Source organism: Nannospalax galili, unplaced genomic scaffold (genome assembly GCF_000622305.1).
Source record: "Nannospalax galili isolate Female #2095 unplaced genomic scaffold, S.galili_v1.0 scaffold2094, whole genome shotgun sequence".
Taxonomy (NCBI): Eukaryota; Metazoa; Chordata; class Mammalia; order Rodentia; family Spalacidae; genus Nannospalax; species Nannospalax galili.
In genome coordinates this window covers 142,880-160,461 of record NW_008335359.1, presented here as the reverse complement: position 1 = coordinate 160,461, position 17,582 = coordinate 142,880, and the positions used below count along the sequence as shown (strand labels likewise).

The following is a 17,582-nucleotide window of genomic DNA, read 5'->3' as shown; positions in this document are numbered from 1 at the left end:
CTTGGTAGTTAAAGATGTGTTCCTGATGAGAACGTGAGGCAAAGAGAGAAAAAAGTTCTCTTTCCTGGAGCCACTTAAGAGTGCCTAAAAAGGGGATTGGAGAGATGACTGACTACCTAGAAATCGACCACGTTCACCTAATCTTTTTAAGTTCAGTCTCATAAAAACGAGTTTAGGGTAGTGTTGTTTACAGGCTGGCAAATGTCAACAGAGTCCAGGGGGTGCTTGTGAAAGGATGCAAAGAGATGGAGCTGTTTTATATATGGATGGGTGGGTGGGTTGGTTGGTTTCAGCATAAAATCATTCAGACTTGCCACCATATCCAGCTTCATTCTGTGGTTCCATGTGTTTGTCCACATGTGCACCTGTACCTAAATTAAAATTTAACTTCTAATAAAATATTTTATTGCATGCATTTCCTGTCCCTTCAGAAAGTCTATAAATCTGTGAAATGGGATCTGCAAGCAGTGGTGCTCAGGCCAATCAGTTTAATTGGAATATAACTGGGTTTATCTGGTTGCTTTTACATTGTGATAAGTAGAGTGGATTATTTTGATAGGCTATATGTTCTTCACAGTTAATGGTGTTATTTTCTGGTCTTTTATAGGAAAAGTTAGCCTAGCAGTCTTGATCTTGTCCACATTGGTCTTTGGTTTGTTGGTTTTCACTGCATGTTCCTCACAGAAACATGAATGCATCTATCCAGATTTTGCTGTAGGCACCTGTATCTCGCAGTGGTGTAACATGTACTTAACAGAGCAACATTTTTGTTAGACCTGAGCTGTTTGTCCCTTCAGCTGGCCAGCATCTTTCAGGGCAAAGTGGGGGGAAAGTGCAGCTTTCTTATACTCCCAGTGCAGTTAACCTTCTGATTTTTTTCTAAAGGAAAGGCATTAGAATTCTAGTTAGTGAGGTTGTGGTCAGCCCAGGCCTGGCTCCTGGTCTTCCTGGCTACAAGATCTTTGTTGGCCTGTGTCTCCTCCAGTGGAAGAAATAAAGAACTTGAGTGTAGGGGCTGGACAGATGACTTGGTGGTTAACACCGGCTGCTCTTAAAGAGGAACAGGTTTAGTTCCCAGCACCCACATAGCAGCTAACAACCATTTGTAACTCAGGTTCCAGGGGATATGATGCCTTCTTCTGACCTCCACAGGCATTGCACAACATACACACTTATGATGCATTTGTACACATTTATTCAAGGGAAAAAATAAAAAGAATTTGAGTGTATGTCACATCCCCTTAGCAAGAAGTCTGATCTCCACCTTGGCTCATCTAGTTCGATGCAAGCTATGCAGGGTCTGCAGTATTGTAGAGTCTGAGGTAATGGGGCCCCACTTGGCAGGTCTAAGAGGCAGAGGGCAGAGTGTGTAAAAACTAAGCAAAGGAGGATTAAGGATTCTAAGAGCTGCCTTGGCACACAGCCACTGGCTTGGGTCCAGGCAGTGCAGCCTAGCTTATGATTTGAGCAGCTGTTCTCACCAGTTGCAAGAGCCAGTCAGATGGAAAAGTAATCCTGTTTGTGCTTCCCCACTGACAGATTGCATAATTAAACAGTGTAGTATGTGAAATAGCCACTGCTCTAGGACCAAGAGAGGAATGGGCCTTTTGATACTCGTATGTATGACCAGTATTGAAGCAAAGATGTTCCTAGGAGAAGATAAGATAGCAGCAAATTGACTAGTATAGAGAAATTGCTAGTTTGGAGGGGTTTTTTGGCGGCGGCGGGGGTTCTTTGTGAGACAGAATTTCCTTGTAGCCCCAGCTGGCCCCACTCACTGTATATACCAGGTTGGCCTTGATCCTCCAGGAGATCCACCTGTCTCTGCCTCCTGACTGCTGGGATTAAAGGCATGCACAACCATGTCCAGCTCTAGTTTCTGCTTTTTAACCAATGTCAAGGCTCCCACCCTTTTCCTGGGTAGAATCTCTCATTACCCTAACTGCTTTATATAAGAACTGTGCACAGGCAGAAAGTTGCCCTCCCATGTCTGAAGGGTCTGTGAATTTGAATGTGTATTTTTATTATGGGCTGGCACCAGCTACATTGACTAACATGAAACAAGTTCAGGCTGTGTTCTCTCAGGCCTCCTCCCATACCCAATGTTCAGCAAGGAATTGTGTTTTAGATTTCGCCTAGATGCCGTGGTCTCATTGCATACAGATAGCCAGATACTTCGAGAGATGTCCCAGCTCTAATTTACTTGTGGAGGTGAAAATCTTTGGAAATACCACTACTAGCAATCTGACATAAGCCCAATTCATGAACCACATGGTATTCAGATGCCTCTGCAGCCAGGGCAAGCGTGCTAAAGAATATATGAAGTGTGGTGCTATGAGCCAAGCCAGAGGCTTACTGGACTTAGTGGTGTTGGTCCTACCCCTCGTGGTTATTGCCCCTGTACTTGATGAGGCTGCCTGTGGAGCAGAACTTACCAAGTACACATTGCTCCAGGTGACCTTCAGCTGACCAGGCCATCACCCACTAGTCTACTTCTATGTCACCTTAAAGATGATGCCACTGTCTTAATTTGTGGGGTTGCTTTGTGTATTAAGCTAATAAATGACAGGCGTGGTGATGCACATCTTTAATCCCAGCACTTGGGAGGCAGAGGCAGGTGGAGCTCCAGGTTCAAGGCCAGCCTGGTCTACATAGTGAGTTCCCGGCCAGCTGAGGCTACAGGGCGATCCTGTCTCAAAAAGACCAAAAAAATAATACTAAAAGACAGAGTTGAGGAATGACTAGGCTCCAGTGGACTAGGAACCTTAGAAATCATTGCCTGCCTTAGTTTATTCAACTTTCTTGCACTGGACATAGCTGGGAGTTGTATAGTACCCAGTGCGCACACACATGTATTCTGCATCAGCTGATTTCTGGGGGTATTTTCTTTAGAAAAGTTTATAGTTAATAGTCTTATCACAATAGTAAGAGGCAAGATGGCAGCAAAGAATGTCTTTGAAAAATAGGCACACTTAATCAGAAGTTAGCGAACTTCAGAAAATTAAAAAAATATATATTTTCATTAGCTTAGACATTCACAGATTTTTCCATTTCACAGCATCCTTACAAGGATCTCAATCTTGGGGCTAGGCAGATGGCTCAGTGGTTAAGCACTTGCTACTCATGTATGAGGACCAGAGTTGGGATCCTCAGAAACCTACTTAAATGCCAGGTGGGGTGGCTGTCACCTGTAATTCCAGCTTCCGAAGGGTGACAGGGGCTTCCCAAGAGCAAGCTGGCTAGTGAGACTAGCTGTGTCAGTAAACTCTGGGTTTGAGAGACCCAGCCTCAGTTATAAGTTCAAAAGGATGATTCTCGGTGTCAACCTAGGGACTCCATAGGCAGGTGTACACACAGGCATGCATACATGTACCCCTAACATACACATGAAAATGAGGATGTAGGGAATTTCTACTCTTTTGCATGCTCATAGGCCAAAGGACTTACTCAGTATTTTTGTTTATTAAGTAGTTGTACAAACAACTGAAAGTACTAATGTTCTAGCAATTGTGTAGCTGGTGAGAGAGATAAAGCACATTCCATAATCATAGTTACTTCCTAGTGGATGGCCTGTGTCTGTTAGGCATTGTACTATACAACCTCTCAAACTTGAGCCAATGTAGACACCATCACCCACTTTTCCTGCTTACATTGATTTTCCTGTGATATTTGCTTTCTGTTACAGCCTCTGCAGGGTGTCAAGCTTTGCGGATTACAACATTATTGAAAGGAATATAGTATGGTCTTGATTGAAATGATCAAAATCAATGATCAGTACTCAAAGTGACCTCAGTTTAACATGATGTCCTGGGGTACCTTGGCATTAGCTACCACATTGTCTATACTTGCTTTATCTTTTTCTCCTTGTTCTTCCAAGCTCAAAATGGATATTACCAGTATTTCTTTAGGAATAGATCCAGAAATGGGATATCCAGTTGGGTCATGAACTGTTTAGGGTTGAAAACAATGAGTCTCTTACTGTCCTTTGCCTTTCACCTAACTCATCATAGTGAGTGGTGGCTCTTCCTTGTTGACCACAGGTCAGATTGAAAGTGGAAAAGGGAAAACAACTTTTTTTTCCCTACTCCAGATCAAAAAACTTGGGTCAGAAACAATGCCTTTAAGATTACATGATTTTAACTGGACATGATAGCACATGCCTTTAATCCCAACACCGAGGAGGCAGTGACAGGTGCAAATCTCTCTGAGTTCTAAGCCAGCTGGGACTACAAGGAGACCCCCCCCCAAAAAAAAAAACAACTACATAGATTAGATATGGATGGTTGGAAGAAAGGAATGTATGCGTGTATCACAAGATTCCCAGTTACCCTCTTCTCAGCCCCTCCTAGATGCTGATCTCCCTCTTGCTTAGATCTTTGCCTGGGCTGTCACTTCACTGATCAGACCTGTCTCTGGCCAGAGCAGCAGCCAGGATTTTCTTCATGACATTTATTGGAATTTTGCTGAATCCCCTAGACTGGCATGCAGCTCCAGTGAGATACATAGTCTAAGTGAATGACTGAGTTTGGCAGTCACCACATTGTCCACATGAGTGCTGCTTTTCCAGAGCAGTGAGATTGACTGAGCTAGAAGCCCCATGGTGACAGTCCTGGGACATGGTCCTGTGTGGTACACCTACTGTGTGGTAGAATGAGAATGAAATTAAGACAGGCCTGCACATGGTGATCATGGAAACATCAGGCATGTTGGGTGGGAAATTGGCACCTGCCTGTGTATGTCCTTCTAGTAGGGGTAGCAGGTAAAAAGACTTGAAGGTGATAGGGATATCATGGCAGTAGCCATGTTGGGAGCATAGACACTAGAGGACTAGTGAGAATGATATTGTGGGAAGAATTTGCCCAAGGAGGCTGATCCAGATGTTCTCTGTGCCTTAGAAGTGTCAGGGTCTGCCAGAGAACTGCTCACTGAGCCTTACTTCCTTGCCCAGGGTCAGGTGAGAGGCTCTGGTTGCTTTTTTTCATTTCATGTTCTTTGTTTCTGCAAAAGGAATGGATTCTTGAATTTCCAGAAGCATTTTATTTTCTCACGATTATATACAAGAAGTGTGTTACTAGCTTCTGTTGTCAACTTGACACACCTGGGAAGAGGGAACCTTAACTGAGGAATTCCTTCCATCAGATTAGCCTGTGGGCATACCTTTGATGTAGGAGTGCCCAGGACTGCCTAGGCTGTGTAAGATTCAGTACTTGGGAGGTAGAGGAAGAGGCAGGTCGCTCTGTGTGAGATCCAGACCCTGTCTCAAAAAAAAAAAAAAAACCCAAAAGTAAACAAAGAAAAAGTAGCCAAGGGGCTGGAGAGATGGCTCAATGGTTAAGAGCACTGCTGCTCTTGAAGAGGACCTGCATTCGATTCCCAGCACCCACATGGAGGCTAACAACCATATATAACTCCAGTTCCAGGGGATCCCACCCAACACCTTCTTCTGACCTCCACAGGTGTTTCATGACACAGGTACACTTACACACATACAGGCAATACACTCATATACATAAAATTAAAATAATAAGTAAGATATTTAAAAACGAAAAGTAGCTGAGCCAAGCCAGTAAACAGTGTTTCTCAGTGGTCTCTGTTCCTGTTCTTGCCTCCCTCCCGTAGTAGACCATAAGCAGTAGTAAGTTGTTTTTGGTCAGTGCTTTATCGTAGCAACAGACAGGTAACTAGGACAGAGAGCATGATATTGTTGGAGTGGGTGAGGGTGTAGTCTCTTTGAGGTACACGTGCTGCCCATGCCAAGAATGGGCCCAGAATGAGAGTTCTGGGCAAGAGTTCTGGGCATCTCATGGTGACTTTCTGGCTCTGTCATCATTGCTTAGTGATTTCCATTGTGGAGGGCATCTATTGACTGTCACACCTTCACATTTGAACTGACAACTTTCAGCAGTTTCTTCCCTTGTAGAATTGAGCGTGTGGATCTTTTGCCTTATTTTCATGTTAAAGATGTGGCCGGCCTACATGTAGTGACTCACTCCTGTATTTGTAACACTTGGGAGGCTGAGGCAAGAGCATAAATTCAAGGACAGTCTGCACTACATAATGCGGCCTTGTCTCAAGATCTGATCAGCCTCTCCATTTATGTTATACTCTCTGGGTGGTGTGTTCAGCTTACTTGTGAGGACTTCTTGATTCAAACACTAACTTAAACTGCCAAGAAATTATATGCCAGGTCTTTCATGGTCTTTTCATATCTTTGTACGCTAATTCATCCATTCATCTTGTAAACAGAAAAATTAGCTTCCTGGACCTGTGGGAAGGTGAAGGAGCATAGTCATCATCAGAACCACCTTTGCTTTTTTGCTCTGGGTCCCTTTGGAAAGAGAGGAGGCACCGACTTACCCACAAGTGTGGTTTTCAGCCCTAGCCCTGCCTTGGGTACGTTGCTAAGAGATTTCAAAAATGTCATTACCCAATGAAACATTTTTGGGGCTGTTGGCAGGTCCTTTGTTCTAGAGCACCCCTGTCAACCCACTACAGCTCACCTGGCACATGCTCAGTGTACAGTGAGAGAGACAAGCCGATAGACAGTTGTGTGTTCCATGTTGGCTTTGAATTCAGTGATTTTCCTGCATCAGGTTCCCAGTTGTGTTTTTCCTAAACTGCTTTCTAGGAGACATCTCATTATGGCCACCAACATGGAGGTCTGTCCTTTAGCTTCATCAGGGACCAGGGACACACAGACACTCCAAGTTCAGGCTTGTCTAGCACTGTTAGGACTTCTCTTACAACAGGGCTATGTCATACTCATTTCCATGTGCTCACTTTGGATGTGTTGGTCCTGCTTCATGGGAACCCTTTATAGACTCAGGTATGCTTAAATTCCATCAGTATATCTTTGTAGTGTTACCCCTCTTACTTGCCATGACTTGTCTTGATGTTTGTACACTTAGGGGTACAGTTCATTGTGCAGTCAGTTCATTGTTTTGCTTGTGCATAGTATGCTTATTTCAAAATGGCATTAAATTCTATCTGCACAGAAAATTGTCAATTAACACCCCAAGCAAAACATTTATACTGAGTTTTTCTTCATCAGTAATCAAATGAGAGTTTTAAAAGACATAAAAGGAGAAAAATCAAGCCAAGTAATTACACATCTTCCAGCTAAGGTCAGTCTGTGCTTCCCCTAGTGCCTTCAGGGACACAACCATTTGAGTTTTTCTATAGCCCTACTCAAACCCTGGCCATTAAATAATAATAAACCTTAGCCATTGGTGCAGCCTGCTTCTTGTCACCTCAGGAAAGGGTAAGACTCACAATGCTGGATGACAGCTTCTGGGGTGCTCCCTCCCTCTAACCTCTCCTCAGGCTTCCCACCATGCTGAACTAGTCAGGGTGTGTTGGGGTGGGGGGGCATGCATGTGTGCACTGGTACACACATGTTCCAGTATGCCTTGTCACATGCTTTTGTCATTTATACCTCTGTGTTCTATCTGAGACTACTGAGCAAGCTCTGACAGTTTGCACCATACCCTGTACTGTCCTGTGGGTGCTTTCTGTCCCTGATTCTATGTGGCTTTCTTTCATTGGGGTATATTTACACAGCTAATTGAACCTGAGGCTCAGCCAGACAAAATACCATGGAAGGAAGAAGCTGTCTTGATGTCAGCTCTTGGGCATACCATATAGCCAGGATTTTGATGTAGGGGACAAGTAGGTGGGACCTTTGTTGGCTGGGCAGCCAGCCTGCTTGCCTGCCACAAGCCAGGAAGTCCAGTTCTTCACAGCACTCTTAACTGCAGAGTTGCTTTCTGTAGCAAGTCCTCCCCTGTTGCTTTTTTAAAAATTAATTTTTCAGAAATAGACTACAAAACTTTATGGAAACCTTGGTTTAAATTAAACTTCAACTGAATTATAAAGTAATTGATCAACAACTGGTGGGCCTAGGAATAAATCTGATTCTTGACCCATTAAGTGCATTCCAAAATCCAAGCCTCAGCAAAGCTAGCCAGACTCTCTTGCTTTTATCTTGTCTCTCTGCCCAGTGGTGGTCTAAAACCTGCCCCCTTTTCTTATAACACTTGGTTGACTTTTTCAGCCAGAAAGGTTTTCTTACCTCATTTTAAATTCCTGGAATCATTCCTAAAGATATGCTTATTGGGTGTGGGCAGCCTCTGGCCCAGAATAGGTTTAAACAACTGGCCATTCCTACTGGATAGTAGAAAAGTGTCACAGGCAGTTGCTAAGCCTAGGCTCCCTCCCAGTAACTCCCACCCTTGGGTTGGGGCAGGGGACGACCCTGAGGACTGTCTGTTTAGCATGGTCTACCAACAGCCAGGGACATACCATAGAATAAGAATGCAAATGGCCAGTCCATATTTGAACAAATGTTTCATTAACAGTGTGCGGCTTGTCAGCAGTACAGTAAGGGGTTAATTTATTGTGTATCTGGAGGACAGATTACAATAAAAAAATATTACTCAGCTGTGGTTATGTATTTTAAATGTTTGTTTTATTGGAATAACTGAATAGGCACAAAAATCTTCAAAAGACTGTTTGTGGCAGGGTCTGCAAGAGTTGGCAAGGCCTTCAAAGGGAGCTGTTTAGGGGAGGGAATTGGCGTGTACCAGATGGGATGCACAGATAGGTACCAACACAAGGTGTTGTCATGGGGATGCCCCAATGTAGTTGATAAAAGTAAGCAAGTTTGGACTTAAAATCAACAACCTTTTGTAAGATTTCTTTCCTCAGTAAACACACATTATATAAGTTACCTAGAAAATGTTGTTACTAATTGTGAAGCTATCCAAAGGCAAGCAGGTAGGCCCAACCTTACTGTTCCTCCCTGTTTGGCCTTGACTCACCAAATGGAATTACTGACTTCATTTAGTGCTTCATAAGCCACAGATACAAACAAGAATTTGATTGTAAGTGGTTGCATATCTTAACTCACATAAACATAATCTAAAAATTTGTAGATGGGAAAAGGGCCATGCAGGCTTGTGAAACATGGTACCTTCTCACTTGTGAACTATTTAGCTCTCAGTGGCTCTGCTAGCTCCTGATCAGTCCTCACTCCATGTTCTGCCCATGGTTGTTGATAGGTGAGGTCTGCCTTCTCTGCTAGATTGCCTGTTTTTTGCTTTTTAAGTTGGGGCATGGAGTGACTCTGCCAGCTGTCCTGACCAGTCAGTAGCAGAGACCTCAATCCTTGAAGGCTTCAGTGAGGGTGACTTGTTTCTAGTTGGGCCCATCTGTTGCCTGGTCTCTGATGGGATTTTTCTCTTCCTTATAGAGTCTCTGGTGAAGAATGTGATGGGATCACTAGCATGTCTACGGAGAGTGGCCCTGGGACAAGATTGAGAAATCTGCCAGTAATGGGGGATGGACTAGAAACCTCCCAAATGTCTACAACACAGGCCCAGGCCCAACCCCAGCCAGCCAACACAGCCAGCACCAACCCTCCACCCCCAGAAACGTCCAATCCCAATAAGCCCAAGAGGCAGACCAACCAACTACAATATCTGCTCAGAGTGGTGCTCAAGACACTATGGAAACACCAATTTGCATGGCCTTTCCAGCAGCCTGTGGATGCCGTCAAGCTGAACCTCCCTGTGAGTAGCTTGGGCAGGGTGTGTGACCGCCACTGTCTGCAGTCTCTCCTTGGTGAAGACACATTGTATAGGAGGGTAGAGGTGGGTTTGGAGGCACGGTAAGAACTCTGAAAACCAGTACCCTTTGACACCTTTCAGCAGTCCCGGTAAATCAAACTGTAAAGGAAAAAGAATAAATGAACTGGTTTGAAACACTGATTTCTTAGGTAATTGAGATCCCAGGAAAAGTTGTGTGGAGAGTGGTTGGAACAGGGTGGAAAGGTTGCTTACAGATTGATTGCCTTCCAATTCCAAGGCAAGCTAAAGTCAGAGCCTTGGTGGATAATCCCAGCCGCTTTCCTCCTCCAGCTGTGGTAGAAGTAGACTTGATTGATCGGCCTGTACAGGAAGGGGACTGGTCTACTGCAATAGCAGTCATTAGCATCACCATCAGTACAAGGGGGGAAAGGTAGCAGATTATCTCCAAGGGACAAGTACGCAGAGGCCCAAGGAAGGAAGGGGACAGTGGCTGCACCTGCATAGGCATGTCCCTGAGAGCAGACCACCCTCCACCCCCACCTTATAGCCTCAGCATACTTGTTCTTATTCTTCTCTTTCTCTGGAGAGTTTCCCATTGACATACATCACTTGCCACAGCTCTGCAATCTGAACTCCTAACTGAACCTCACGGAGCAGTTGGAATAAATTCTTTCATTTTTCTTTTCCTTCAAAAGCCGAGGCTTGGTTTCTAAATTGTCCTGTACTATGTGCCAAGTCTAATGTCCCCTGGCAAATGGGTTTAGGTACTGGTAGTTTTTTACCAGATTGGGTCTGTGTGTGCTAGAACTTCATGTGGAGATGTGGCCATAGTCTCTTGCTAGGTGTCCAGGTTCTTAAAGATATGATACTCTAATCTGACCTTCCTGGCTTGAAAACCATGTGTTTGTGACAATTGTTCAATTGTATGTCCACCAATTATATATTTTGTGGTTTTCTAAGAGAAAATCAAGAAGTCTGGGTTGCCAGGCATGGTGGCGCATGTCTTTAATCCCAGCATTCGGGAGGCAGAGGCAGGTGGACCAGTGTAAAGTGCTGAGCACTAGTCTTAGAGAGCTTTGGCCATAGAATAAAATAGATTTCCACTGGGGTTGGTTTATTTGGGCTTAGTTCTCTTGGGAAAGGAGGCCCCAGAGCATGACATGGTATAGGAAGTTTGATTTTGAGTTGCTTTCTGGCCTGCATGTTACGTGCAGCCCTTACCAGGGCAGGACACCTATCTCCCTGCTCTCACAGGGACAATAGTGACTTTTGTTCCTCTTTTAGTATCAGAACAACTCAAAATTTCATTGCAGTACCTTGAACCTTGATGCTTACTTGGAATAGTAGGGCCTGCCTCTCCTCTCTGTAGACAGCATCTGTGTCCCCATCTAGGTGCCCCACTTGAACTTTGTTCAATGCCCTACCTGTGCTTAATTATGGAAGTACAGGTCTTCAGTGGAGTAGATAGCCTCCTAGAATTTAGTTCTCAGTAGATCTAGCTAAGAGGCCATTTTGCTGTCTCTTATGTTGCCTGGCCATCTTTGGTCCTCCCACCTGGAAACTCAGGTACTTGTGTCTGTCCAAAAATTACTGGGGAGTGGGAGTGTTTAAGTCTTTGGCTTTTAAAATAGTGGAGGCCAGCCAGGTGGCTCAGCAGGTAAAGACACTTAATCCCAGGCCTGACTACCAGACTTTGATCCTTGAACCTCCATGTACATGCAGCAGCACATATGTGCACACAGAGGGAGATAATAAAAGTGAAATTTTAGATTAGAAACTAAAATAGATTTAGAAATGTTATAGGAGTAGTACAGAATTTGATTTTGGACTGTACGCAAGTTTTTTGACAGCTAACTTGGTTAATTGTTGAATCTGATCTAGAATGCCATAGTGGTAAGCTTCATGCAAGTGAAAGAAATAAACAGGCAATGAACTTGACTAAAAGTGGAGGTTTAACCTTTACTGTTCTTCTCTATGGTAGGAAGCAAGAAATACAGTTAAGGGGGCTTAACTGGTTCTAGTGCCATGGGAATTTCAGATTTTAAAATGAGGACAAAGAGAATTTGCTGTGATGTGGTGGAAGTCCTAGAGATGGATCTCAGGGCTTTGTGTGCTCTACCACGAAACTATAGCCTCAGCCTCATTGGTGGTTTTACTAAGAACTGCTTTTTTTGTTTTGTTAGTGTACAAAATAATGGATTTTGAGCCTGTGAGATATCTCACAGGCTTAACTCACCTTAGTTAAATTTCCATATTCCACCAGATGGCAGTAGAGAACTAAATCCTGCAAGTTATCCTCTGACCTCCACAGGGATACCCCTGCATTTACACACACACACACACACACACACACACACACACACACACACACACGATTAAATAATTTAAAAAATGACAATTTCATACATATATGCCATTATACTTAGCTCATATTTGCGTTTCATGCTGGTCTCTCCTGTCCCTCTTTTCCCAAGAACTATTTTTAAGAGGCTATGTGCTTTTCCCTTTATTTAGAATGAAGGTTTGTTTTTTTTAAGAAAACAGGGACACCGGGCGTGGTGGTGCACGCCTTAATCCCGGCACTTGGGCGGCAGAGGCAGGTGGATCTCTTGAGTTCAAGGACCGCTGGGGCTACAGGGAGACCCTGCCTCAAAAAGATGAAAAAAAATAAAATAAATAAAGTGGACTCAACTCCTAGCTTAAGAGCTAATGGCAGTTGATGGCTGCTTGTGGGAGGAAGTGTCAACTTTCTTTGGGAGTCTGGCCACTGATAGGTTTCCCATACGCCAGTGAATATCCATGGACATGTGGGCAGTACTAATTTCATTCGGTGGGTTATTTTTAAAAAAAGAAAAAAAAGAAGTTGGAGATGTCTGGAGGCAATTAGGAAGGGAGGGGAATAAGGATATGATAAAAATACATTCTAGACATGCATGAAAGTCTTGAAAAATAAATTTTTCAAAAGGGAATAAATTTTCTATGAAGACTGTTTGAAAATAAACCAATTTCCAGCTTACATATTTTCCTCTTCAAATTGCTGCCCAGCATTTAGCAGTCTGCCCATTACCCACTTGGCCTTGAATTTCACGCTGACACCATAGAAGATCTTTGTTTGCCTGTGGGGTTACAAGGAGTAAGGGAGATTTAACAGGTTCAGCCAACCAGCTCAGCATGGCTGCTCAGGTGACATTGGCCTTTGTTCTCTCTGCTCCTCAGGATTACTATAAGATAATAAAAACACCCATGGATATGGGAACAATAAAGAAGCGCTTGGAAAACAACTATTACTGGAATGCTCAGGAATGTATCCAGGACTTCAATACTATGTTTACAAATTGTTACATCTACAACAAGGTGAGATGTGGGGGCAGGTGTCCAGCTGCCCTGGAGGAAGGGGAAGAAGATAGGGATGCTCAGGAGCCTAGGGGTAGGATTGCTGGGATCAGCTGGGCTTTAAGCCTGACAGCAAGAGACCCTGGGTCGTGGGAACTACGGCTGTGCCTGGGACTGGGTATGTTTCTTTTGTGGGGAGGAGGGTGCTGTCCTTGTTAGCCTGAAGCATCTGCTTCTGGTGCCCTTGGGATTTTATTAGTTCTTGAGCATGTATAATAGAGAAGGTGTGAGGACAGAGAAGACAACCTGATGGTCCATTGGGATGGTGTAAATTGTCAGCAAAAAGAGCCTATGCGCTAGAGTCTTGCAGAGGTGTGCTCAGGCAGAAATCTTTATGTGAGATGGTACAATGGGGCCACCTGCTTACCCCAGCTGTTCTGTGGGTCACAGTCTCCTGGAACTGTGGACATGACCATTGATTAATCTTGGCCATAGAATTGAGTGTCCCCCTGGTCTTACTTGTAGACACAAGGGTCACTTCCTAACCCCGTAGCCAAACCTTTCGGCTCGGCTGTGCCATGAAGCCAGATCATTTGTTTACAGTTCAGACCACAGATGTGATTAAAACCAACCCTTTCAAATAGAAGGACTCTGGAGGGAGACACTATACAGAACTCAGCTTTTGACCTCTGCTGGTGTAGTGGGTAAAATTGCCCAGAAGAGATGGGTAGGTGAGTTTCTTGAAGTTTACTGTGTTTTGTAAAGCCTTAGTTCTCAACACTTAGGTAGAAGAGAAGTCTACAGACAAGGCCCTCAGTTTTAGAGCTGAGTGGGGACAGCATGTTCTAGACATGGTGACAGAGTGGGGACCCATAAGGCAATGTGAGATGGGCTTCATCCAAACCCCACAGAGTGCCTCGGGGGGTACATTGGGGAGCAATGATGGAGCCCCACTGAAGTATTCAGTGTAAAAAATGCTGTGTAATTTGAATATTTCTAGTGAATTCAGTTGAGTTATCTGATGAGACCCTAAAGCAAGGAGGGCCCCTGTCAGAGATCGACTGAGTTGATAGGCACAAGAATTGTTTCTCAATAGAGCTTAAACACCGAGAGGGAGATCCAGGTGGACAGGTCTTGTTAGGGACACCTAGTAGCACGACCATTGTGGCCCCTTGGAAACCAGATCAGGAAAGGGACCTGGATATGATGCTCCATCTATAGGGGCATGAGGGTGGTCTGGGTGTCCTGTCCACAGAGGTGGGGAGGGGTGGCCTTCCAGCTCTACCCCACCTGTCTCCTCATCCAGCCCGGAGACGACATCGTCTTAATGGCAGAAGCTCTGGAGAAGCTCTTCTTGCAAAAAATCAATGAACTCCCCACAGAAGAAACCGAGATCATGATAGTCCAGGCAAAAGGAAGAGGACGAGGAAGGAAAGAAGCAGGTAGAGTACTTGAAACAGCAAGTAAATCAGCTGTGTTTCTACTCTTTGTCCATTTTCCGAATTTAGTATAGGACTGGGGGTTGTGGGGCTGTAGGTAGTGACGTCATGTGCTGCAGTGCTGTTGTTTGAACAAAATGAGATCTGTTTTCATATTGGCTCCACTCTCAGGAGCCACAGACCCCTGTATCCCTGGGGTCTCTCCCAGACAGAAATAATTGGGCTCAGAGTGATTGAGGGACTTTGGTCAAAAAGAAAGTGTCAGGCTAGAGATATGGCTTAGCGGTTAAGAGCACTGGCTGCTCTTAAGAGGACCAGGGTCTGGTTCCTAGCACTTAAATCTGTAACTCCTAGTTCCAGAGGATCCTGTGGCCTTTTCTGGCCTCCATGAGCATTGCATGACATGGGTTCACTTAGATATATGCAGGAGAAACACAGATAATAAATTTTTTTAATTTTAAGTGACTGGGACTGGAGACATGTCTCAGTGGTTAAGAGTGCTTAACCAGACTTGGTTCAGTTCCCAGCACCCATATGGCAGCTAATAACCATTTATAACTCCAGTTCCAGGGGATCTGATACCCTCTTCTGACCTCTTCAGGCATTGTACCATACAGGTGCACTTATACACATGGAGGCAAAACACTCATTCAAATAAAAATAAGTGAGTGAGTGAATGAATGAATGAATGAATGAATGTGACTTTTCTAAGCATTTTGATATTGGAATTCTTCACCTTGTCAGTTCTCTAGATGGTTTTTGCTTTTCTGTTTTAATTTTCATTCGTTTGGTGGCACTAGAGCTTAAACCTGGCACTACTGGCATGTTAGGCAAGTACTAATTTACTATTGAACTTCAATCTAACCAGAAGATTTTTTCAGGATCAGTGATCCTAAACCCTTGAGGTTTGTTACCTAAATTGTCTTAATGCCACAACCATACCCACCTTTGATGCTCAGTCAAGCCAGTTTCTTGCTCCTTGTCTTTTTGCATGCTGTACTTCCCAGCTTTCCACCTATACCCCCATTGACAAAATTCTAGCTGGCAGAGAGTTGACAGTTCAAAAAGTTTCTGTGTAGGAAAGTTGATAACAGGTACCTTCTGTTTTGTCCTGAGCTGTCTTACCTGAGCTACAAAAGGATGGCATTTTTCAGGTGGCTCCTGATGTGAGTTGTTCCTTCCCTAAAGCATATCTTTTAGCCTGGCCTCTTACCCTGCTCCAGAGTGGTAACGATGCAGAAGATAGCTAAATCCAGTGCAGCTCTTGGAATAACCAAAGAAAATCAGTCATTAGGTGTCCCTTGTCCTCTTCTCACATTATTTTATTGAAATAAGGTCTCTGTGTAACTAGGGTGAGCACACATTCTCAATCCTTGTGCCTTGACCTCCCCTCTTGTGACACCTCCTCCTCAAACTTAGATTGCAGATGTGTGCAACTACATGATGCTTTTGTTGGGTTTGGGTATTGAGGGTCAGTTAACCTTTCCATGGCAGCCAGTATGCATGCAAAGGATGTGGCATTCTGGGATATATTCCTTGGTCTACCTGCTCACAGAGCTCTGGTCATAATCCATTGTTTTTAAACCTGGTTTGGTGTGCCATGTGACAGTTTTGGGTTTGGAGTTATGCCGGTATGTCACAGCTGGAAGGGGTCGGGGAACAGCCTGAGGAGTGACAAAAGGCAGCAATTGTTACCTCTTCCCCAGTGATGTGTCACTTTTCAGAAAACTTGACAAGGTTGGCTGCTGCTGAACTCTGCCAAAAACACTTATTCATAAGGTAACATAAGGCAACTGCTGGGGATGAGGATAGCTCTGTTTAGATGCACCAAGGAACAGTCTTCTTGTCTCCATGCACAAGCCCTGGTGCTAACACTGTATGGATTTCCTAGTCCTTCAACCAGAGCTTCCCTTAATGAAAGTTACTTTGTGTCTGAATGGGGAATTACAGCTAGAACACCACAGGAAATAGGAAGTACTGTGTTCCACTGTTCTCTGAATCCTGGGGACACATGGATAGGCTTAGCACAGTGCTGAGTAGCATTGTGCAGAATTCTCTTGCCTGTGAAGCATTTGTACCACACAAATGTGTGTGGGTGTCTTGACAGGGTCAGACAGTGTATGTCAGCACAGTCTCAGCTTCCTGTCCTTTTTATGATTTGTAGGGACGGCAAAGCCTGGTGTTTCCACGGTACCAAACACAACTCAAGCATCAACTCCTCCGCAGACCCAGACCCCTCAGCAGAACCCTCCTCCCGTGCAGGCCACACCTCACCCCTTTCCTGCTGTCACCCCAGACCTCATTGTCCAGACTCCTATCATGACAGTGGTACCCCCCCAACCACTACAGACGCCTCCACCAGTGCCCCCCCAGCCACCACCCCCACCCGCTCCAGCTCCACAGCCTGTGCAGAGCCATCCGCCCATCATTACTACCACCCCACAGCCTGTGAAGGTAAGCATCCTGGGCACTGGTAGACTGTTGCCAACAGGGATGGGCTTACAAGAGACAGGTAGCTTCTTTTAGCTGTTCCTTCAGTGGGCTCTGGGGAGAGACCCTGGCATTAAACAGGAAACTTCTTAAAGAGGTTTTATTTGGCCTGAGTGATAAATCTTGCATTCAGTTTTGTGCTTTCTTCTGTTACTGGCTGGTCCTATCCCAGCTACAGAACACAGTGGTGTGACAGGGTCTCCATGTCCTCAGTCCTTTACGTTGCAATACCTTTGGGCCAGACCTGAGTATTGGGACCTTAGTTGGGGCCTGGTTTCAGAGGTGATCCCAAAGAGCAGCTGTCCAAGCCAGAGCCTTTGACCGAGCCTTTTGTGCCTATGCTCATGGCAGACAAAGAAAGGGGTGAAGAGGAAAGCAGATACTACCACCCCCACCACCATCGATCCCATTCATGAGCCGCCTTCAATGGCCCCTGAGCCCAAGACTACCAAGCTGGGTCCCCGGCGGGAGAGCAGCAGACCTGTGAAGCCCCCAAAGAAGGATGTACCCGACTCACAGCAGCACCCAGCACCAGAGAAGAGCAGCAAGGTCTCTGAGCAGTTAAAGTGCTGCAGCGGCATCCTCAAGGAAATGTTTGCCAAGAAGCATGCTGCCTATGCCTGGCCCTTCTACAAGCCTGTGGATGTGGAGGCACTGGGCCTGCATGACTACTGTGACATCATCAAGCATCCAATGGACATGAGCACAATCAAGGTCAGTCCACAGGCTCCTG

The 17,582-nt window shown here is 44.9% G+C and overlaps 1 protein-coding gene across 1 annotated transcript in view; it reads left to right on the top strand.

Annotated features, from left to right (window-relative positions):
* The window catches only part of Brd4 (bromodomain containing 4), a 114,143-nt gene that overhangs the window by 69,320 nt on the left and 27,241 nt on the right, over window positions 1–17,582 (top strand). Inside the window, 5 exon segments of the mRNA XM_029562017.1 lie at window positions 9,251–9,569; window positions 12,804–12,941; window positions 14,227–14,362; window positions 16,524–16,813; window positions 17,201–17,563. Of these exon segments, the coding sequence (XP_029417877.1) occupies window positions 9,285–9,569; window positions 12,804–12,941; window positions 14,227–14,362; window positions 16,524–16,813; window positions 17,201–17,563 (1,212 nt within the window). The 5' untranslated portion in view covers window positions 9,251–9,284.